This window comes from Micromesistius poutassou (assembly GCF_964030765.1).
Source record: "Micromesistius poutassou genome assembly, chromosome: 3".
Taxonomy (NCBI): Eukaryota; Metazoa; Chordata; class Actinopteri; order Gadiformes; family Gadidae; genus Micromesistius; species Micromesistius poutassou.
Window position 1 is genome coordinate 14,280,184 of NC_140273.1, and position 23,525 is coordinate 14,303,708.

The 23,525-nt window shown below is 41.9% G+C and overlaps 3 protein-coding genes across 4 annotated transcripts in view; 1 reads left to right on the forward strand and 2 right to left on the reverse strand.

Moving 5' to 3' along the window:
- fbxw7 (F-box and WD repeat domain containing 7) overlaps positions 1–8,615 on the reverse strand; it is an 84,259-nt gene extending 75,644 nt beyond the window's left edge. The window contains exon 1 of the mRNA XM_084466229.1: positions 8,476–8,615. The gene's annotated coding sequence lies outside the window, so the exon portion shown is untranslated. The remainder of the gene's footprint in view (positions 1–8,475) is intronic.
- A 1,357-nt stretch (positions 8,616–9,972) lies between these two features.
- On the reverse strand, positions 9,973–14,851 carry tmem154 (transmembrane protein 154). Of its 2 annotated transcripts, none has more exons than XM_084466274.1 (7): positions 14,725–14,851; positions 13,910–14,026; positions 13,738–13,785; positions 13,033–13,194; positions 12,551–12,602; positions 11,699–11,775; positions 9,973–10,393 (listed from the first exon to the last, which is right to left on the reverse strand). In XM_084466274.1, exons 1-7 carry the CDS (start codon positions 14,816–14,818, stop codon positions 10,389–10,391), a joined length of 555 nt encoding a protein of 184 aa, XP_084322400.1. In that variant the 5' UTR covers positions 14,819–14,851; the 3' UTR covers positions 9,973–10,388. The 2 variants fall into 2 exon arrangements, with proteins under 2 accessions (XP_084322400.1, XP_084322399.1); XM_084466273.1 differs by having other exon boundaries at positions 13,033–13,200.
- Positions 14,852–15,783: 932 nt separating this feature from the next.
- On the forward strand, positions 15,784–18,148 carry tma16 (translation machinery associated 16 homolog). The gene is made up of 7 exons (XM_084465164.1): positions 15,784–15,860; positions 15,942–16,048; positions 16,337–16,374; positions 16,517–16,601; positions 16,767–16,915; positions 17,287–17,329; positions 17,665–18,148. Exons 1-7 carry the CDS (start codon positions 15,858–15,860, stop codon positions 17,831–17,833), a joined length of 594 nt encoding a protein of 197 aa, XP_084321290.1. The 5' UTR covers positions 15,784–15,857; the 3' UTR covers positions 17,834–18,148.
- The last annotated feature ends 5,377 nt before the right edge of the window (positions 18,149–23,525 follow it).

Here is a 23,525-nt window from a genome sequence, read left to right on the forward strand (position 1 = left end):
TCACGGTTTTATCCACTAACCTCTTTCCTTCATCATTAACTTTGACAGGGAAGCCAAAATGCTCCCAAACAGGGGATTTAAATGACGCGGGGTGTTCAAGCTCCTCCGTTCCTCCGCTCGCCATGACCACGCTGTGTGTGGACTGAACATGCGCACAATTATTTTTTTCTATAAATCAATCCGCGGATCATGTGTGTGCCGAACCGAAATAATTGATCCGAACGGATCACGGATCAATGATGATCCGTTGCACCACTAGTGAATAATAGAACAAAAAACAGACAGATCAAAAAAAAAAAGGAAAAGATAGTCTCATACTAAATCACAATCGCAATATTGGTTGAAATAATCGCAATTAGATTAATTCCCCAAATCGTTCAGCCCTAGTTATGACCTCCTGTCTTATGCGTATTACGGTCTATTAAACCATGCAATTATTATAACAGAAAGTAGCCCTGTCTAGGGCTGTCACTGTTTATTCGATATTCAAATACACATTTGGATATGATGTGAAATATCCGTGTTCGAATTAGGGCTGCGCGATATATCGAAAATGTATCGTCATCATTCTATCAACGCTTGTGATAGACATACCGCAAAGACTACTTAAACTTTGATGAAATGTAGTCTACGTGAGTCCTGCACGGGTCCATTTTTTGAGACCTGAACCCACCCGCAAAGTTCAGCACCAGATCCGACCTGTCACCCGTGTAAACATCAAAATTTAATCCGCACCCACCCGGACCCGTTAGTATTTGGCCAGTTACCCGACCCCCGCCCACGATAAATCAGACACAAGCTATTAGGGATGTCATGAGAACCGATACTTCGGTACCAAGTCGATACCAAAATTCAAAAAACGTGACCGTACTCGTTTTTCTTAGTACCGTAGGTACCGAAGATGCAATTCCTCCGGACGTCACGTGGGCAGCATATACACCTACACGGGAACATGGAAGACGGCAACTGCAGCTGCAGCGAGTGCGATGGCTCCGCCTCAAGTCGTCGATAAAAAGAATAGCAAGAGTCGTGTCTGGAAGTACTTTGCGTTTGGAACGCTGCGCCACGCGACTGTTTCAGACGGGACCCGTTTCAATGTTGCGCTTATAAACACGCATGGTACAACTGCGTTCGGCATCACTTACTTGATGTTTTGATTGAAGATCGGCAGGTTGTAGTGGGTGCAGCGGTGAATGTGTGCGTGCGTGTGCATGTGTGTTGCGAGCGTATGCAATTTCAAAGTAAACAAATCAACTCCAAGCCGATGCATGCATCCAAAACTATTCGTTCAAAACCAAATAAACAAATCAAAAACAGCGTTGCTTATTCGCTTCAAATACTTTTTTCTTTTCAAAACTTGGTAATTAATACGGCGCGGTACAGAACGGTTGAAAACAATGTTGGCGTCTCCTGTGGCTGCCTTGCGCACCTGCGTTATGTTACTTAATATTAGGTTGGAAGTTATGTTTTAAACCCCGCCATGCACGCAAGTGTAAACGCGAGCCGCATAGCTGCATGACTGCCAGCTTTCAGCACGTATTTTATTATTATTATTATTACTTGAACACTACATGCCACTGTTCTTTTTTTCTAATGTTAATAGTGGTTTATTTTTATTCATTACTTGAAGGCTACATGCCAGTAATGTTTTGTAATGTTTAAATGTTTTTAATAAATAAAGTACATGGGATTTATTGTTTTGTTTTTGACCGTGGTATCGAATTGGGTATCGAGAATCGTGGAATTTCACTGGTATTGGTATAGACTACTAAATTTCTGGTATCGTGACATCCCTACATGCTATGTGTTTTCACCAAAAAAATTGCTTCCGTGAGGACGGGGCCTTAGACATACAAATATTTCACAAAATGTTTAAGGGGGCAAGGTGACTTATGGCCAGCCTTGCAGGTGTAGCTGCATTTTTCCCAATAAAAATAATGTTGGAATGGAAACAATGTGTTTCTTTTTTAATTTCTGCATCAGTTTAAGTTGGCAACAAGTAGAGTGAATATAAACATTAAATATCGCAAGTCATATCGTCAGGGCTTAAATTTCATTTTTCAAAATGGGGGGGATTTTTAAAGTTTGGGTTGGATACTACTTACGAGCTTAATTACGTTTGGCACTAATTTAAGGGATTCTTTTCATTAAATTCCTTATACAAATGTCCTCCTGTGCTATTATTTTAACTGTCATGTACTGCACTCTGTCTTCTGCTTTATCTTTGCTCAGTTGAAAAATGAAGAAATCAAACTTAATCCTTTTACATGTACTATGGAAACAGTAGTTGCTGACTTATTTTCTGAACTATATACAACACACTACATACATCAGTATCCTGATGTACCATGAATGTGTACCTACCGACTGCGCAATACCCGCAATGAAATTGTAGAGGTACGTTTAAGCCAGGTCAGTTTTTGCATTAGCCTACTGAAAACTCATAGCGATGGAAATAATTGCCAAGAACAGCACATGGGTCATGTACAACTTTTGAGAGGGAGAGAGCGAGAAGGAGCAAACGTGAATGGGTTCTGTGTGCCTGCGCGTGCGTTTGTCACCAGATCAAAGATTGTACAAAGGACATGCACCACCGAAATCTGAAGATGGTTCGTCAAGTGAATTCAATAGACCCGAATTCACACCGTCACGTTCTTATGCATTTATATCAGCAAGTTGTCACGTTTTGAGTTGTCACGTCATTGTTTGCGCTGTGCAGTTCCGATGCTGTTTATTTTTCATTGCATAGCCTAATTTTTTGATATGCATAGTGGCACTTGATATTGATTAAGTTGATAACCTGTTTCAAACAAAGATTTGACAGGATATGGCCTAAGTCCTGTTTATGTCTCCTCTTGTCACGTAATCAATTTGCAATTGAATCTGTGTTTTTTTTGGGGGGGGGCTCGTAGATATTCAAATATATTCGAATACATTGCTTGATATTCGATATCCATTCAAACTAGATTTTTTTCTCAAAAGTGACAGCCCTAGCCCTGAGTATAATATTTATTCAGAAATAATGTTATTTCTAACCCAAAAAAAAAAATCACTCAAAAATAAAATGTTCCGTCAGATAATGGAATAAGTGTTTTCTTTCCTTGTGAAAGCAACACCAGCAATTGTCCAACCAAAGAGAATTTGGTCAACAAGTGCATATCGACCAACCAATCGACCATCCGATCCAAACTTGACAGCTCTAGTAAAATCCAGACACTTGCATCAGGCTTTAGCATTAGGTGAGCGTATCCTCAAGTGGGGAGAGTGTGTGGAGTAGTTGTAAACTATGAAGCAGAGCAGACAAAGACAGGGAAAGACACTTCATAAATCAATTCTGGAATGCACCCCCCTTTCCCTTGCAACCACACTTACAAACCGCTCTTCCTCCAAGTGAAGACAGTTTTCACACCCCCTTTTCAATACCATAATCAATCACAAATTCACCACATAAATCAAATCTGAATTTAACAAGCCAGTTCTGTTTCTGATTAGACTATTTTACAGCACTAATGGCAAACTGGCGTTAATGATAAAGATCTATATGAATATACAGTCCAAACTCCTATACAGCACATTTGATTGTAAAGGAAGACAGCCTAATCAGAACATAAAAACGTAACTTAACAGCCCACATAACCATTACAACAACAGAATGTTGCCACCACACAAACATTAACAGTAATTGTGATACACCAATACAGAAAGAAGGACTGCTGGCTTCAACTACTTCTCTTCACACATTCTTTAAGAAAAAGACACCCGGAGTGACATCAGTCAGAACCTTATCAAACAGCTATGCTCTGCTGTGCTGGATAATGAGGGATTTCTTCCTTCCCATTGACATCTATAGTGTCGTTGGGTGCCTTATAAGTGCACTGGGGTCGGATGCATCACTCAAAGCACTTTCCACCCCTCAGATCAAGTTTTCAGTGGGGACCCCTGGTATTAAGACGATCACATTCATTTTTTCTTTCCTGTTTAATCAGTATCATTTGTATTATTTTAAAGTTAAGAATGACATAAGAAAGGACTTCCGAAGAAAGTCCATGAAATAAAAACATTTGGAACATAAATATGTTCTTGAAAGGTGAATAAACATGGAGGTACAGGAGCCTTACAAGAGCAAGAAGGGACATTGAACTGCTACCATGGAAACCTTGAAGATTTTAACTTGTAGCGCTCATGATTCAGTTAGAAATGCACAACAAACAAGTTACAGAGTGACTTTTCAGATCCAACATAGGCTACAGCATGGAAGTTGATTTGTGAGGAAGCTCCTTAAGAATCAAGAGGAAGTGGAGACGGGGGAAGGACCCTCACTGAGACTTCAAAAACTTCCCCACCAGCTTGGACAAGGCTGTGAACCTGGTCGTATACAAAACCCGGGTGAGAGCTTACTCGTACTTGGTGGTACAACATGGCCTTTGATGAGCTGGGCAACAGACCGAGAGCCAGACGCCTTGAAAGTCGACAACAGAGTGCTTGTTTTAACGCCAGTAGCATCAAGCTACCAAAAAGCCCCCTCCATGTGTTACATTTATTGTTATTGCCTTGCTCAATACCTTGACAATAGAGGAGAGGCCGTTTCTACACAGTACCACGTCTCAGGTGACGCTACCATAAAGAGTAGACCTTCACAACAGGCTATGGACAAGAGAAGAAAAGCAGGCACGTGTAAAAGACGGCCTTGGCTTTTGTGTAGTGTCATCTGGAAGGCAGATGAGCACGAGGTGTTGGGAGGAGAGGAAATGTGGTCGCACAGAACAGACCCCGTTAACCACATAGAAGGTAGTGAGATGAGATGACAGCAGGAAGGTATTGGACTGAGAGATTAGTTTGGCTTCACTCGCTCTCGTCAACTGCAGCTCTGTCTGTGAAGGATTATCCTCTTTAATACACCTTAAGGCATTTTGATCGAGCTGCCAGCTGCCCCCAGTCCCCTTGCACACAGCCACCTGTAGTAGAGCTTAAAAAAAAACATTGATTTAATAAGAGTAAACGGCTTGTAACATTGTTCAAATACGTTCATGAAATTCATTTGTTTATAGACGAGTGTGAGGGTATGAATATTAAATGTGCAGCCATTGAATTAAAACCTTAAGAAATATACATCCAATGCCATTTTTTGGAATATCATTAGTTCTTTAGGTAAATACCTAAAGGAGAAAGACCTGACCCTTCGTCAAATTCTCAATTGACTTCACTGCAGACAGAAAAACATACTTGGATCAATGAATGCTCTGGGGTTGCCCTGCTTAAGAATGTGGCTCTGTGAAACTCCCTGTGTGCCTTGCTCAAAGCATTCCTACAGGGAGCTCTGACGCCATCGCCATCCCTGCTTCAAGTAAATAATTCAGTGCTCAAAAAAGGAGTTGAATTTGTCCCTTTCAAGGCAGAGAGGCACCAATCATATCAGTTTTTACTGCACGGTCACATTTTGTATGTTAAAAGTTGATGCGGTCATAGAAAAAAGAAGGATGTGCATTGAATTTGATTCAATTGTTTGTGGAACTAGTTTAGAGGACTACCAAAGTTTGTATATTGTGCAATGTGAAGTGCACATTTAGAGCACATTCTACAGTTTGGAATAGGTTTCGACATGCTGCATTGCATGAATATATTCTTCCCAATTCCCATACACTTCCAATAGCTCACTGACTTGACCAGTTGCTGCTTTAACACAAGAAATAATAGAAAAATTATTATTCGTGTTGGTTTTAAAGTTGTGTTAGTAGTCTGACCATGAGGTATGAGAGGAGGCTACGGACTAGCCTGGGAGAAGACATACACACAATGAGTTACCATGTCAACAGAACCACGACTGTGAGAGGCCTTCCTTAAAAAAAGAAAAATCATCCTACAGCAGCACTACTGCTTGAAAAATGTTGGTGGGCTTTTGAGAGGGAATCGGTTTGGGGGATGGGGTGGAGGGGGTGGCAGGGATAGATACAATTGTGTTTGGGCAAGACATGGAAAAAGAGAATGAGGAGGTCAGAGTTAAGAGCACCAGCACATTCAAGCACACTCTTCTCTGATCACAAAGCAGGTCAGTGGTGGTGGAAGCTCGTAGATCAACTTTAAAGTGCTGGGAAGTAGCGTCTTCAAGTGCAGAGGGTACCCCACATATACTAGAATCATGACAAAAGTAGTGGGCTGAGATGAAAGTTGGATGAAGGGACCAAGTGTCATTTTGTCATGCCACAAAATAACTGAATTATCTACTAATTTAAATAGAAGCAATTTCTTGGCCATTACATTTTTCCACTCTGGCAGGTAAGAAGACTACATTCTAAAAGTACATTTTGGCCCCTTCGTCCAACCCCCCACAAAGAAGTAAAGACCAATTCAAAAGTATGATCAGGTCTCTTGCAGCACGTGACCTGTCCCCTTTCCACATGTGATTTGTCCCTGGGCCCAGCGCTACGTCAGACACCGTGTTCTCCTCACAGCTAGCATCAAAGCTGAATGCCTGTGAGATTCCTTCCCTTTGCTCATGACCCAATCCAGCACTGTGTGGTACTGCCGTGAATTATTTACATACTCCTCACTCCTATCCTACACACCACCGACTTAGTGGGGGCCAGTCACACAATTCAAAGTAAATGCATGCCTTATGTTCTGGTGCTGGGTTCTTCTTTACAATGTGCATTTCAATTAATAAGAGAAACTTCACTTGGTCCCATGAGTGCTATAAAACACCTGTGTGCCCATTACATTTACTATACAATCAATCATTTATCTATTCACTGTACACAGTGCTGTGCTGAAGCACATGTAGGTATAAGGAAGTGAAGTGAGTAGAAAGAGAACATGGGTATTACTGTATACGATTCATTGTGTGAAAGGACAGGCTGCAGCGCAGTTGATAAGGGAAAGGAACGATGTGGACATCAGTCCAATCCAGTGCTACACCACATGTATGGGCCATGTAGGAGCTATCAGAAGTAGTGCTACCTCCAATCTCTCATATTGAAATTGTAGGCCTATTCAAAACTCAATTTTAAACCTACATGTAAACAAAACCCATGGAAGAAATGTCAACACAGTCACTTCCAGCAAAGATGCAATGTAGCCTACATTTTTCTTCAACACATTAACCAAAACCCTTGTACTGAGCCATGTGCTGTGGTCACTGCAGCTATTCCTCGATCTAAATCTACCATTACCATTTAACTCCTTTTAACAGAGCTACAACTCCAAGAATCCAAAGGGAAAAGGTGAAACTTAAAATAAGCAAACAGCTTTCAATAATAGCCCAGATATAAGATTCCCTGATTATAATTTTAAGTATAGTTAAAGACAATTAGTTGCACTGTCAACATTAAGAGACCATTTTTATATATTTTGAGCTGTATTGTTCATATCCAACTTGTAACTACCATGTATGTAGTTTTTGTAGACGTTGTACTCCAAATTGAAAGACAATGGAAGGATATTGCCTAACTGCACACTCTCTCACTTCAGCAAGAATGTTGGCTTTTGCCCGATGCACGTGGGATATCTGTGCATCTAGCAAAGTAAAATATGAATGATACACATTGTCCTACGGCATGGTGATTTGATTAATAAAAAATGTTCGTCATTGATTAGCACAGTTAACGCTATCTCGCCATATCTGATCAACTATACTCGAGTTTATTTTGCCGGTTTAACGCGGATTTTCTAGCTCACACAGCAGGTGGATGTGTCAGGCGAGTCAACCCTTCTTCAGCGCACACAACGCCAAAAGTATATCAGATTAGAGTCTGACACAGACACCGCAAATAACTAACACAAATAACACAATGATATTGATTTAATTGAACATTTCGCTGTCATGAGTATATGCTTAATCCAAGCGCTACAAACAAAATCGATAACGCAATGACTTTGTGTACATCTCTAAATTACAACTAAGTTTCAATTTAACATGATTGTTTATCAGCGTCGTTTAAAGATAGTTATGGAAAAGTTAACCCCACTCATCAAAGTAACGAGAGGATAAATACATCACAGCATTATAAGTCCTGCTTCCCACGCCAGTTTTAGGTAGCTTGCATATGCATGTTACACATGTTATCCATGCGTACGTGGGCTATCCATATTAAACCTTTCGAATTGATTAGATCCACTACTATAACATATAAAACAGTTTGTGTATAACTCAGTCCGGTCATCCAAGCAGATGCAAAGTCAGGGTACCAAGTTCCTCCACATTGTGTTGTGGAGCAAAATATACAACTAAATGTACTAAGTGTTTAAAGTAATGCATTTTATATCGACATACGTTGACCTTTGCTACAATGAAAAAGTAGGGTCTTGAGAAGTAATGATAAGTTCACTTTATAGACTATCTTAGCTTGTCCACAGGCTTTAGAACAGCATAGCCCGCTGGCTAAAGCTAACTGATGCTACACTCGGCCCACGATCCGTCTGATATTAGTGCATTGTAGTTCGGATTTTACGTTCAGGCAATTTGTGGTTTATTTTGCTTACCTTAGAAACGTGGAAACGAAGAAACAAACTCGTTTGCATGCGTCTATTTTTCACTCCAATTGTAAATGATGAAATCTTCCGAGTCCTGCTGTGACCAATGCTAAAGCCTGCGATGCTATCTCCGCTTTTTTCCAATCTGGTTTCCCACCAACACAACAACTCCGTGGCTAACCGAAGGTAGCTAGCGCTAGCATTGCTAACATGCTAACACGGAGAAGGCAATTAGCTAGCCGGTTGGCTATCCACTGTCGTCAGTACAATGCATTTAACGATAGCAACCAATATTTGCGTGAGCCAGCTAGCGAAACACGGCGACAGCAGTGGGTCTGTCACGCTGACGACTGGCCAGATCTACGGGTTCACTAAATTCCTTCAGTAACAGTGATCTACATCCGACTGTGAGAGGAGGCTACATCCAAGACTGAAAATGTGCTTTGCCTTTCATCGCCTCTTCAAGTACTGCCGGGATAGTTGGACCGATTTCTTTCCAACGACTCGTAAATGTGTCGCGAAATGATGATGTGGATTTCTGTCCACCATGTGGCGCTGAAATATGAGGTCTTTGTACATAACACTTGAAATGTGCCTGGATGGGAGACGGTTGTGAAGGCACATTCACACACTGAAAAACATTTGTTTCATTGGCAGGCATTAATTCATGTGTGGGAGGGGGGGGGGGGGGTCTATGTTTTTCACCTGGATCTCCTCAAAAGCATACGTATTCTATATAAATAAAATAATAAACGTGTTTGTTTGACATTATGAGAAGTAGTGTTGCTGTGTCAGGGTGATTTTTTTTAATGATTGCCTGAATTTGTCATGATACACAAAGAAATTTCCCCACATGGATTTTACAATTCGTTTTTTTATATCCAACTATCTAAACCCATATGTTAGTTAGTTAGTGTCTTGCATTCAGTGCTATTTAAAATAAAGTATTTCAATGCCAAAAAAAGAAATCGTTATATATTTCTATATATAATTCCAGATGTTAAACAATATATTTATGTCTCATGTCTCATTGGGGCGTATCTTTGAAGAGGTCGGAAAACCACAAAAGCTCGGTCAAGCAGACAAACATTCGGCTACGACATTTTAAATATGCAAATGTATTGTACATGACATTGTGGTTTGGAAATCCAGCCAATCCACCATTTCAGTTGGGCTAGTTGTCTCGTGTTTTTCACCTTTAGTTGGTAGTTTGGTAGCCAGCGTGCTTGTAAGGTTGGTTTGGACAGGGGTTTTCCTTGGATTTTGGCACAAGGGATTATAACATCTGATACTGTGTATTAATGAAATAGTTTCAATGCCACAAATTGCGACTTCTTGCACACTTTCTCCACTTGGTTTGTTTGTCAATTCAATCCTTCATGGAATAATGTGGTGCTCAACAACATACAAACCAGTTGAGCAAGAATGAAGCACTGTTTGGACAATTTCCAACTATACATAGGCATTGTAAAATAAGACCACTCTTTTTATGTATTTGTTTTCTGTTTACCAATCATATCATTTATTAGTTATTATCCATCACAATAATACATTCTAGTCATAGTTTATTGGATAAGATGCAGAAAATAGAAGAATAGGACGCACTTACAGTCAGACTTTTTCCAAACTAATTGTATCATACGTCACATGTGCAGTTTCATGCCATTATATGGACAGCCAAATACAAAAAGACAAGGGACACATAATAAAACAATAAATAAACAAGGAACAGAAGGTAGGCTACATAACTGAGTGAATGGAAAATGCAATAGGCGTTCATTATTATGCGGACTAGTTATTTGCATATTCAAAGTATTGACTGAAATACGAATTGGTGTAACAGTGAACAGTTGCTTGAACAGAGAATGTTCTTTGGTAACTAAATGTCCAGGGAGAGATGGTGTCTGCAGTTTTTCTTTTCCTTAGGCTATAGAGAAGAAATACAAGAAGAAAGAGATTATGACTACAAATCCTCGTAAATTATCATGTGTTTGTGAAAACAGCCTCATCATTTGTATTCGTTTCATATAAAGTGATGAACAAAAGAGCTGACTTTTATGATTTGATTCAGCGACAAATAGCTGCTAAGTTACTAAATAGAGTAGGCCTACTCTTCTCTATCCAAATATGTAGGTAGGTGGCGCATTTCAACCTGGACAAGCACCGCTTTGCAAATAAACCCTGGGAAAAAAAACAGCGTGTGACTGATACAAGTCCTCAGCGAGCAAAGTGGACCTTGAACCTCCCCAGTATAAACACACACACGCACACACACACACACACACACACACACACACACACACACACACACACACACACACACACACACACACACACACACACACACACACAAATGCCAGGCATCAGTGATGTAATTTGAGACAGATGTTAGGATGTTTTTATTATAGCTCCTTTATAGTGCTAATTAGTACTGACGAGGGGATTAGATTATACCAGGATCACATGCGACAAAACAATATGGTGAAGAGAAGAACTTTGTTTGATGGCAACAAGTGATTTCACAAGATCAATGGTGCTGGGCAGGCTTCATTGACCAATGAACTGGCCTGGCTCTCAACGTGTGTACACAAATAGCCATCTCAATACATGCTATTATTATTAACCTTCCCATTGGATTTATTATCTGTTACAGCATCGGCATGACCATTTGACGCATGCTAAGTATGTATGTTTGTTCTCCAACTGGCTAGGCTATCTTGTTTCTAACTTTATCTTATCTTACATTATTTAGGCTACTTAAATACAACTTAAAAACCTCATTATCAACTGATTATATAGCTTAATAATTTGTATTAAATATATATATATACTTCCTTCAAACACTGAAATTAATAATTGAATCATTCATTTTAAGGAACAAGTTCATTTTGACATGAACTCCTAGGGCTCACAGCATAATCTTTAAAATATTGTGCAACAGCGACCTCTGCTGGATGATGTCAGTCTCTCGTCTTTAGTGACTGTATTTGCATATTGTTTCACTTTACTAAGGCCGTAGCCAGGGTTTGAAACCGTGTGCTCGGCTCTTGCACGCACTACCAGGTGTCACACACAGAGTAACAAAGTAACAAGTCTAACCCTGAATTAAGCATGCACTATTCTCTGATAAGTTCAGATGTACTTAGTATCCAATTTTATTTTTAGCTCTAAAAAATTACAGAGGTCCGGATATTGGCGACCTAATAGCTGGCTTGGATTTAAATAATCCTACCATTATTCTCGACCCATTGGTCCATGTCCTCCATCTCGAGCTCCAGCACAGAGGGGATGTCATCGTCAAACATGGGCCTGGAGGTCAGAAAAACACTCTTTGAACACACAAGAATCTTCCAAGTGAAAAGGACTAAATAATGATTATAATCTTGTCTAGTTTGCATCATTAGGGCTGTTTCATGTATGGTTACATCAGGATTTGAGGTAAATATATACTTTATTAAAGCTATTTTAATAAGACAACCTTAAATAGCTTTAATAATTATATTTTCCAAGTGAAAATGACTAAATAATGATTAGAATCTTGTCTAGTTTGCATTATTAGGGCTGTTTCATGTATGGTTACATCAGGATTTGAGGTAAATATATACATTATTAAAGCTATTTTAATAAGACAACCTTAAATAGCTTTAATAATTATATTTTCTCAACATCCCCACTACTCTGAAGAGGCAGACAATCTTTAAAGATAGTGGTTGGATTTCTTGAACATATGGGCCACATTACCATTCTGAGATATGACTTTACAGACAGTCTTTTTCAAAATGTATGATAATTGCATGATGTCTTATTGTAGTGGGTCTTTCAATTTAGAAGACGAAGACTGGAAGGATTAAAGTGAACTAAAACGGGTTTGGACAAGAACGTGAGTCAAACCAAAATGACTAAATGGTCCACTGGAAAACTACGACATCAACTACGATATCAACATTGTTTCAGTTACGTTTTATACATTCAACAGTGTTACCCTTGAGATCTAAAAAGAGATTGCACAAATTGCACAAAAATAACAATCGAACAAAAACAGCAGCTTCATTTGTACAAAAGGAATCCAGAGTTCTTTACTTACATTGGTACCTTCTCTGTGCTGCTTGCTTGCAAATATGAATCATTTATTCTATCTATGGAAACAATGAGATACGTCAAAGATAAGACTTTTAACAAAAAGAGCAGTGCAAATCAAGAAAAGATGAAATGCAAATAAGTATAACAATAAAAAGTGGAATTCACACAAAAAAAAAAATATATATATATATATACACACACACATATATATATATATATATATATATATATATATATATATATATATATATATATATATATCCTTGTATATATATATATATATATATATATATATATATATATATAGTCGACCTGCTTATCGCAGGTCGACTGACTCAATTTCCTTCTCATGCCACTCTCAATGCCACTGATGTGTCCCACACTGCTGTGTGGGACAGAGTGTGGTCGGGTGGTGTAGTGGTGAGAGAGGACAGATACCTGGCTGTGTAGGAGGGAGTGGGTCAGTGGTGGTGGAGGTTAATATACCTGATGTGGTCATCTTCTGATTCCACTTGCGGCTCATGGCGATGCCACACACGATCATGCCTATGATGACCACCACCAGCACCACAGGAACCAGAATGATGGTAAAGCTAAGACCCTCCTCAGTGTTGAGGTCAGTGTTGAGGTCAGTGCTGTTCCCAGGGTCTGGAGCTTACCAACAATAACATAAAGGACACATGAATTAAAAAACAACACATTCAAAAATGGAAACCATGACTATGATAATAATAATAATAATCTCAAAACCCTACTCACAATAATCATATAATTGATGATAATAAAATGCATAATTTAAATGTTTATTTTTGATAAGAATATTTTTATGTTACCTTTATTTAATCAGGTTAGTCCCATCAAGGTTGCAAGGCCATCATAATAATTATGATGATAATCATCATCCTCATTATAACATTTTTTTATTTTATTACTAACAGTCTCAATCATTTCTCAAGAAGTCAATCAACAACCAAGTTATATCACCCAGCCACAAAACATATAAAACATACTACATTTACACATAGGAACAGGAAAAAAAATACCTTTATTATCTACATTTTGTAGATTAAAAGATTCACATGATTGATGACAGTTGATGACAGTTTCTACACTACAAACTCTTTGGTGACGCCAGAGGTTAGTCAATTTCCAGAGAAATCCCTCTTGGCCAATGTTTTGACATGAACTCACATGGCGTGGTATCATTGTAGTTTGGAAGTAAGTCATCCATCAGAAGACCTGGACGTCCCACAAACACAGATACTCACAGTTCATTCTGTAAAACCAACCATCAGAGGTATCGGCAGATCGAAACAAATGATTACATATATATTACAACAACCAACGAACAGAGACATCTTACTTCTGTCATCCTCTGATTCACCGCTTTCCGGCGAGGAGGGGTCAGTAGGGATGACCTCTTCATCTTCAGGGGTATAGGTTTCTTCATCAATGACATTCTCTTCATACTGACCTGACACTGCCAACAAAGGATCAATATTCCCTTTCAATTATTCAATACAATTTTCACATCTTGAAAAATGAATCACTTGATGAACCGCCTTCCCGGAAAAGACTAAATGTAGTCAGCAGTGAAGGGAGAAAGAAACAAAGGCCTTCATAAGGGAAAAAGTAACAATTTTTCCTAAAAGTATATAATAACACATTCTAGAATAAATGGAAGATGTGCCCTTTAGTTTGCCAGTAAATGACCATGTAGGACACAACAATGTGTCTAAACTAGTATGCATCACTGGGTGAAGAGATAGTTAGAAGAGATAGATAGGTGAAATGGATACTTTATTCAAGATAAACCCATTAGTTTCTTTTCAGATTTTCTGATCACAAGTCATGCACACACTTTCAATATTGACCACGTTCACCACACAGAACCCAATGACTTCAACACAGGAAAGGAGCGACAGGAAACATTTCACAAGAGGATACATGTTGTTGTATGTCTACGATAGTTTTCAAACACATTGTTAATTTAAACTTAAGTCCTTTCTTACTTTTACTCAACCCTAGATTACACATCACACAGGAGCATACCCAAAATTCAACCAAACATTGAACACTGAACACAAAAAGTGGTAAGCATGGAGATTAAGGAACTTCGGTAAGACTATGGGAAAGATTGATCAGGAGTATGTAGTCAAATAATCTTTCCAACCCTACCTGCTCCGGCCAGACTGGCCAGTAACAGCAACAGTAACACAGGTCTCATCTCCCAGGGGCCTTGCCTCACATAAGCAGCGGTAAAAGAAGACATGGTGCCATTGTGTGTCTACGCTTCTCTCCACTTTCATGGCCTCATACTTCCTGATTTGCTTTGACTCACCTAAATGAGAAATAGAAAAAGGAAAAAAACACCACCACTAAAGACACACACACACACACCGAGTCAGATAACTCCCTCGGATGTGATGCAATGTGCTTGTAGCCACAGGTCTGGTGGCTCCTGGGCCACTGTAGAATCACATTCCTCCTCTTTTGGTATGTGGCCTCAGAGAGCATGCCGGAGCTGTACAAACTGAGGGAAAGGAAGAACAGTTGCCTTTAGTCAGTGACTTCAGCTAATGGGGCCACTTGGATGTCTATAATGAAAGGTCTTTTGCAATACCAGCTATTTTAATTAGTGCCAATTTGAAGCTAAACGTTAGTTGTCAGTTGTCATACTTTTTGGGTGAGGCTATCAGTTAAACCTTGCCAATCTATGTCATAATCAAATTACAATCAGACAATAGCATGAGACCGATTTCGTCACTTTCCATTTGTAACGCTGTGGCCGACCAACAGCAAGAAATCTTGCAAGTGCAACCCAACGCCGTGGCAAGTTTCAACATGCTGTCAAGTGCCAAAGGCTTTCTAAATAAATATTCACATTCTACTTTATGTGGGTTGAAGTCTATGTTCAATCCGAGCAATAACATTATGAATCATGGAAAATCAAGAAAAAAGTTGACATGTCATACAAACATATAACAATGACCATACAAAGTAATTTTCATTGACACATGCTAGAATGAGTCGTGCAATGGCAACAAAAAACATGCAAAATAACCACATATTTTAATATTAGCTCTACAAATGTACCAATTTGTTCTATCGATCTATCGCGGGGTTAATCTACAGGTAGGCCCTATATCTAATAAGGTGAGCCCAGCGGAACTAACAGCGGGCAACCATAATCTGCGTTTATGGTCGTGAGAATGAGTCGGACACAGTTTGACGACGGACAGAGCCACTTCCGTCGAATATATCAACACTGGAGTAACGTGTTATCATCAACCACGCTTTGAACTGTTGAAATGGTATGGAAATGCATTATATTATACTATTATTATATTAATCATCAAATAAATATCAAATAAATAAAGATGTTTTTTTTCCAGCCGAAAGCACAGAAGAAGGCCAAGGCTCCTGAAAAAGTGGTCCACCCGTTCAGTAGGAAAGCTGCATATCTTGCAAGAGAAGAGATACGCCTGGATAAAAAAGAGCGGTTGGTAGCGTTACACACACAGTGCCAGATCTCCCTAACAATGAGAGCAGTCATTCAGACGTTGTCATTTTCTAGACCTATGACCTTTTTCATAACATTAAAGTAAGGCAATGTCACCGATTTTGTGATATTTAGTCAGTAGAAATGTGTAAGGGGAAGACGAGGATGACCTTATTTTATGAAATGGTGAATCTAAACAAACGATGAGCAAATACTGAATGTTGTTAAGGCTGCTTAGGTCGTACTTTCGACAAGGCATGCTGAGAGATTTTGTGTTTTGTTTTATAGACAAAAACATGAGAAGGCAGGGCGTCTGAACACCATTGGTGAGTTGTTTTAATCCCACACACACACACACACACACACACACACACACACACACACACACACACACACACCAAATATTGACCTAAATTACACCGGTTTACATTGAGAAATGTGGTTGCTTGTATCCATGTCACTATACAGGGGATAAACTGTTATGGTTCCAGGGGCAGTTGGAGGCTAACAAGGTGACATTCTCAAAAACGGATGCCTGTGAAATTATTGAAAGGTAAAAGGATCCTGACTGTCATCATAACATATAAAATGAAGCACTGGGATGGAGGAAACTAACAAGCCACCCCTTGGTATAGCTACTATTGCTTATACCAACGTAATGCTTTCTTTTTTCTCCTTGTATTGCACATTTCTAAATTCTACCATTTCTTTTGCTCAGGTACCTTCACAGATTTGACTCTGAGCTTGAACAGATAGAGCTGGTGAATGGAATAAAAGGTCGCCAGGGTCGTCTCCATGGAGCCAGAGAAACGACCATCAAACAGACAATAGAGCGTGAGCGGGCAATGTACGAGAGCAATGGATTCGGTGAGTTGGGGTTCTTGTATATTTCTATGCTTCCTCCCTTGGTCTCTTCGAAGGACTGGATTGATTTGAAAAAACAGTATTTCCTGAGATCCAACTATCTTTCCATGCTAACTTGCTGCCTGGCAAGAAGTCAGTCCTTGCCAACATCCAATGCTTATGGTGGAGCGAGGTCAAGGGTAGCTTATCCTCGGCCCTACCATAATGGGGCAGATAAATGATTGGGGTTTCAAGCTAACCATAATAACCTCTACCTTCTCAACAACAAATCATGGCTTTTATCTGAGACACTAATCTCCAATCAGTCAAGTTTAAATAGTGAATTGTTTCGGTTGTGAATGTTAACTGATTGATCTTTTCCCGTCTCTCTACAGAGATCCCAGATATCATCAATGCAAAGAATTTGAAGACATTCAGGTTGGCGCCCAAAGTTGATATTAACAAACATATTCAATACTAGATGTAAAAATACATGACCGAAATGATGACAGCCAATACATTAAATCAGTAATGTCCAAAAGGCCATTTAGAAGGATCTTGACAGTTTCCTTTTGGAAACGATATTAGGGTTAGTTAGGGTTAGTATCGGTTAACCATTAATAACCATTTTCAACCTTAAAAGGAGGACAGCCAATCCCCAGCAAGTGTTTCATTTTTATAAACTCATACCTTAAACCCAGAGGTTTGGTTCAGTTGGACTTCTCTTGATTAATAGGACACTGATTTGACTTAATATTCTGTATTGTTTTAAGAGAGTGGACCGGCGACCTGAAGAAGCTTCCGAACATCAAACTGCGCCAGGTTTCTAAAAAAGAATTGGACAAATTGAAGGAAGATGAGAAGGCTGAAGATGGAGAGGAAGACGACAAACACAGCCAGGAGGAGGAGGACGATGCTGCCACTATGTCAGACTCAGACTGAGCTCTGTGGCAAAAACAGGACAAGCAGCCTTTTGAAACAGCCTTTTTACTGTGGTATCGTAATACTACACCAAGTGGTGTACTCGGCTTTTAAGGACTTCAGGTCGACACTATTCTGCCGCGTTTCCAATGTTTTCCAGCAGATGGCATCCAAGAATCATCCGAGCAGCCAGCTCCCTTTCTGCAATTTCAATCTCAGTAACTTCACTCAGCCATAAGGCGGAATCTATAATTGTTTATTGCAGATGTTTGCATCAATAATATTTTCATACCCAATTACAAATAGAAAATATATACAAAATACATTTTGTTGACACAGAAAGTGGACCTGTCATTATTAATGATCGAGTGATGAACACTAACATTGTCTTGATGGCGTGACAATGAATGGCAAAATTTAAGTTGCATAAATAAGTTTAATCAATTACAATAGGCTATTATTCTTCAGATAGGAAACACCGGGGATAAGAACTGGAAACATACAATGGGTAGGTAACATTAAACAAACCACACTTTCTCTTTAAATCAACCACCGTCTGGCGGGTAGGGGTATTTTAGTGAGTCTTTGGACTGCAAGGTTTGGAAGGGGGAGGAGTCTCAGACAGGCGCAACTGCGGCCTCCAACGATTGGTCGGAGTCCATCTGCTCCTCCGGGACTTGCGCAGGGGAGGGGCTGACCGGGACCACCACGGTGTCCCCCATCGGCTTGACCCGACACTTAGGGTTCCCAGGGGGGTTCAGGCCCTTCTCGGGGCAGTTATGCACCGTGATGATGCGGTTGAAGGCCTTTAGGCGGCGCCAGAGCTGCAGGTAGGCCCCACACTGTATGTTCATGAAGAATAGGCCACTTATTATGCCTATTCCCACCACTGTCACCTTGGTCCAGAAAGGCCACTCCAACACACCTGAGAAGGGCAGCAAACACCCAAGCAGACTAAATGGTTGTGTGTCCCTCTGTAGAGTATGGCAATGTTATTTTTTGTGTTTTCTTTTACGACTAAACCCTCTAGTCTCTGCTTACCCTCTGCTGAGTAGTACTTCGAGAGACTCAATCGCCACAATTGGTCTGCAATAGAGAGGAAGGGGAGTTCTGGTTATTGCTTATTCTCTGGAATATCATTTAACGAAGCAAAAGTACCAAATATTTGTGGAATCGTTGTACACCAGTTTTGATCGTCTTCTGTGGGATAGATACAGAATATTAAGTACAATAAAAACCTCCATACTAGACATCATCACACTATAGGCTTAGTGCAATAAAGGAAGTGCTATCCCCACATTAGCACTGCAGCTATTTAGCTTAACCCAACAAACCGTTTCAGTCCAGCAGCTGCTCCAACTCAACCAAGAAAACACAGAAATATGGGGAGGAAAGCAGATCCTCAGATCATAAGGGTCATAAGGACTTTCTGGTAATATGCTGCCCCCTATTTTGTGGAGGACTCATTTCGACAGCTGGCCAAATCTTACAGGCTGCACCTGTAAAGCGGTATGTGTTTGGTACAGCCATGTGGGACCAGGGAAGTACTGACCCTCCTTGCCCAGGCGGAAGTCCTCGGCGGTCCTCTTACACAGAATGTATGCAGACCACGACACACACGATAGGGATAGGAGGTGAAAGACCACCGAACACAGGATCTTCCTCCACTCCCCCTTGGTCATGAGGAGCCTCTCCCACTGGGGTGGGGGAACACATGAACAGAGAGGAAGAAGGGAGAATCTCAGAAACGATGGACATGCAGAGGGAGGACAGAATGGGTCCTTTACCGATGCGTCAGTAAAAATGTGCTATTACCACCACTAGTTCTAATTCAAGTGTGTAGTACAATCCCAAATTTGCCATCTAAAGTTGATCTGATCTTAGTCGTCGTTTACACATAAGTGTTTAACTGTTTCTTTCCGTTGACATGCAGATGTGTGCGTGTGCGTGTGCTTGTGCTTGTGCGTGCGTGCGTGCGTGCGTGTGTGCGTGCGTGCGTGTACCTTGAACAGGGGTTTGAGCTTTGCCTCCATGATGAAGTCAAACTTGCAGAGTTCACAGCAGCGCGTGTCCGAGGACTTGATCCACTGGTTGAGACACGCCCGGTGGACGAAACGCAGGCTGCCCGTGCACCAGCACGGCGTGATCAGCGGGTGCTCCTCCTCCCCCTCGCAGTGGCAGATTCTGCACAATAATCAGTCAAATCAACGAACCGATCATTTTATCGATTAAATCATGCATGATGAAACGTTAAAACGCACACACACACACACACACACACACACACACACACACACACACACACACACACACACACACACACACACACACACACACCTGCAAACCTCCCCGTCCGAGTCTTCGGAGCAGATCATTTGCCCCGTGTCACCGTTGACGCCGCCGTGCTTGGTCCCCGTGGGAACGGCCGCATCCCCGCCCCCAGCCCCCTGCTCTTGGTAGCTTCCTCGGTAGGTGACCTGCTCGTCCGCGTCGCACTCCGGCGGCTCCCGGGTCGTCTCCCCCCCACCGCCGCCGCCGCCCCCGCCGCCGCCGTCCTCAGAACCCATGGACTGGAGCTCCATGGGGGCCTCCCTGTCTCCCCCGGGCTCCCCCCCCACCGGCCTCACCCGGGCCCCGGCCTGCTTGTCCCCCCCCCTCCGCCCCCCCCCCCTGCGGGCCTTCTCCTTGCTCCAGCTGCGGGCTTCGCGGCCCCCGGCCTCGTCCTCCGAGGTGGAGTCTGACGGCGGGCCCCTCGGCCTGGGCACCGGGAGCTCCTTGCGGGCCCGGGGGAGCGGCTGCTGCTCCTCCCCCCTCTCCTCCTCCTCCTCCTCCTCCTCCTTCTTCTTCTTCTCCTCCTCGCGGGGGTCTGGGGCCGGGCTGCCGCCCTCCCGGGCCGGGGCCCCCTGCTCCTCGGCCGGGGCGTCCGCGGCGCCGCCGGCGGGGTCGCCGGCGTCCTTCTTGCGTCGGTGGCGGCGCTTCACCGCCTTCTTCTTCTGCTGCTGCTGCGCACTCTGGGAGGCGGTCGGCGTGGCAACCGAGCGGGGCGGCTTGCTTGAGCCGGGTGTGTTGGTCACAGCGGCACTCTCCTCCACGGGTGCTCGTGGGCCAGAACTACTGGCGTGCGCGCGCACACACACACACACACACACACACAGGTTACGACAGGAAGATAGGAGATGAACCCACATAAATGGAGCAGACAAACACTATGACCTCTGACCTATCCGGAGGAGGGGGTCTCACCTGCCGATGTCCTGAGGGGAGGAGGGTATGGCCGATGTCTTCAACGCTGTAGAGCCCTTCACCTGAAAACACCAGCAGTTCCACCTCACGTGAGTATATGAGTACACAATGATCAAACAACCTCTCACAAACTCCAACTCGTATAATAATATGAAAGCTGACATTTGTCAACTCTCAATCAACGTATCTCTGTATTAGCGTTGTCCCAGAATGCATTATTCAAGTCTCAAGGGTCTAGGGGTTTTGAACAGTGATGTGATCTGTCATAAATGTAAATGGGTCATCAATTAAATCAACAACAGCGGGAGGCTTCTGTATTGATACCTTGGAGATGTTGCTGGATCGACTTTCTAAACTTGCCTTCCTGGCCTTTGCTCCCTGGAGGAAGAGAAATCAGACGGTGAAATCATATGCTGATACAATCAGAGTAGTACAAATATTTAGTACGGGTTAGACACCACTGGGACCTCACTAACATGAAAATGGACCCCTTTATGAATATCTTTATGTGACGTAGGCCTGCATACATCAAAAGAGGGTAGTCAGAGGGATCCATAGTGGCAAATTGAATAAGCAATACCAGATGACAAACACATTGACATTACTTTAACATCAAATATCAGGGCTATACATCCACACTGTTATCCAACATGAATAGATGCCAACATGTTATCCAAGCCCCCGTGATGTAACCGGACGGTCCACGTGTCCCAGGTCCCGTCTACGGCCAGGTCAGGCCCACTGATCCTCTTACCCCGGCTGCAACGCCGGGCGTCTACAGTCACATCAAATCCTTTCCCTTCTAGAACATTTGCTGTCCAAACTCAACCGACTGAGACCTTTACTGTTGACAGTTGGTCGACATGGGAACATTTTAATGTGAGATTTATTTTTATTGCATGGAACAAAAATATAATTTGATTTTAAGTGTTGTGTCAATAGGCCAATTCCATCCATGATGGTTAATAGAACCATCATGGATTAATAGGCTTTATTTAGGCTCATTATCTTTCAAAGTCAAATGTTTGGCCAGCGACTGTAGCACGCAATGTTGCGGCACCAACTCACGAAACCACAAGTTCATAAGTTCATGCTTCTGGAAAAATACATGTACACACCTTTGTATTGTGTGCTTGAAGAGATAAACACCCCAGCCATTATTGTCCCAAATCCCTACTCTGGAATGGACCAGTTCAGAAGTCATCTATTTATGTCTTGCTGAAGTTCACCTGTCCCAATTAGTTAATTGTGTTCACCTGTTTATTTAAATCAGGCTATTTTCTTCCTTCTAATTTGAGCATCAAACACCACAAACACACATGAATATGCCTCAACGCGGTTTATTGCTTCCAAATATTCGGTTGGTTCCATCACCAGCTCACCGCTAGTTGCTACTGTAATATTATCCCTGAGTCAACACACACATTTTGTGTTTTTTTGATTGGTGTGTGTTTTTGGGATAAAAGAAAGACCCAGTTATGCAGACCAAAGAGCCGCCACTGTCGGAGGCGTTATTGCATCCATGAGTTAAGTCCTAGCGTTTCTTTCAAAATAAAGGTCCTCTGCTTCTTCCGTGTTTTTATTCGGTGGAAGGACAAATGCAGAGATTTTAAATATTGAGGGGGACATATCCCCCGCGTCCCCCCCAAAAACCAAACCTATGTGTCTGTGCATCTAAGTCCAGTCTGTCTGTGCATCTGGTCATTCCTCATACATATTATATCCCCTTAGACTATTTATTGCCAAAATTACCACACTGTCTTTTTGTTATGTAGTCCAAAGCTTCCTCTCTCTCTCTAAACACAACCAACATAAACACCTTGAAGTCCCAGTACGACCATTTTCAAAGAAACAGATTAGCTCCTGAAGAACTTTTACGTAACCTGCAGGATACTTATCCCAGAAAAAAACACTTCGCTACTTCTAAATAGCCCGTTGTCTGTGTATTTAAAATAACCCAGAAATAATATATAAAAAAAGAAAAGAGTCCCACCTCATGCTTGTCCTTGGAGCGAGGACTGCTCTTGGCTTCCCGGGAAGGAGCCACCACAATCTGTTGGACCGGCATGATGTTGTATCCCAGCAACGCCCCTGATGTTCTTAGCACGGAATTCCCAGAGTCCTGTACCCGCCTTTAACCAGAGCCACCACCACCACCACCATCACCCAGTGTGTGGAATGGCTCTGCTCCCATCTGAAGGACGGAACCAGATGGATCTTATGGTCTGCCTCTCTCTCTCGCCCACTCTGGTCTGATCCGGATCACAGCCGCCACGGAGGTGATGGGGTCCAGATCAGGTCACCACGGTTGCGGGAAGACAGACCTGGAGAAGGCTGGGCATGAGGTCACCACAAGAGAGACCGAGGCTTAGTAGTCAACCAGGTGAATACTGTAAGGAGGGCGGAGCCAGAGTTGTCGTGTTTCATTGGCAATAAGCATTCGGTGGCATGAGGATTAGGCCTAACTCTA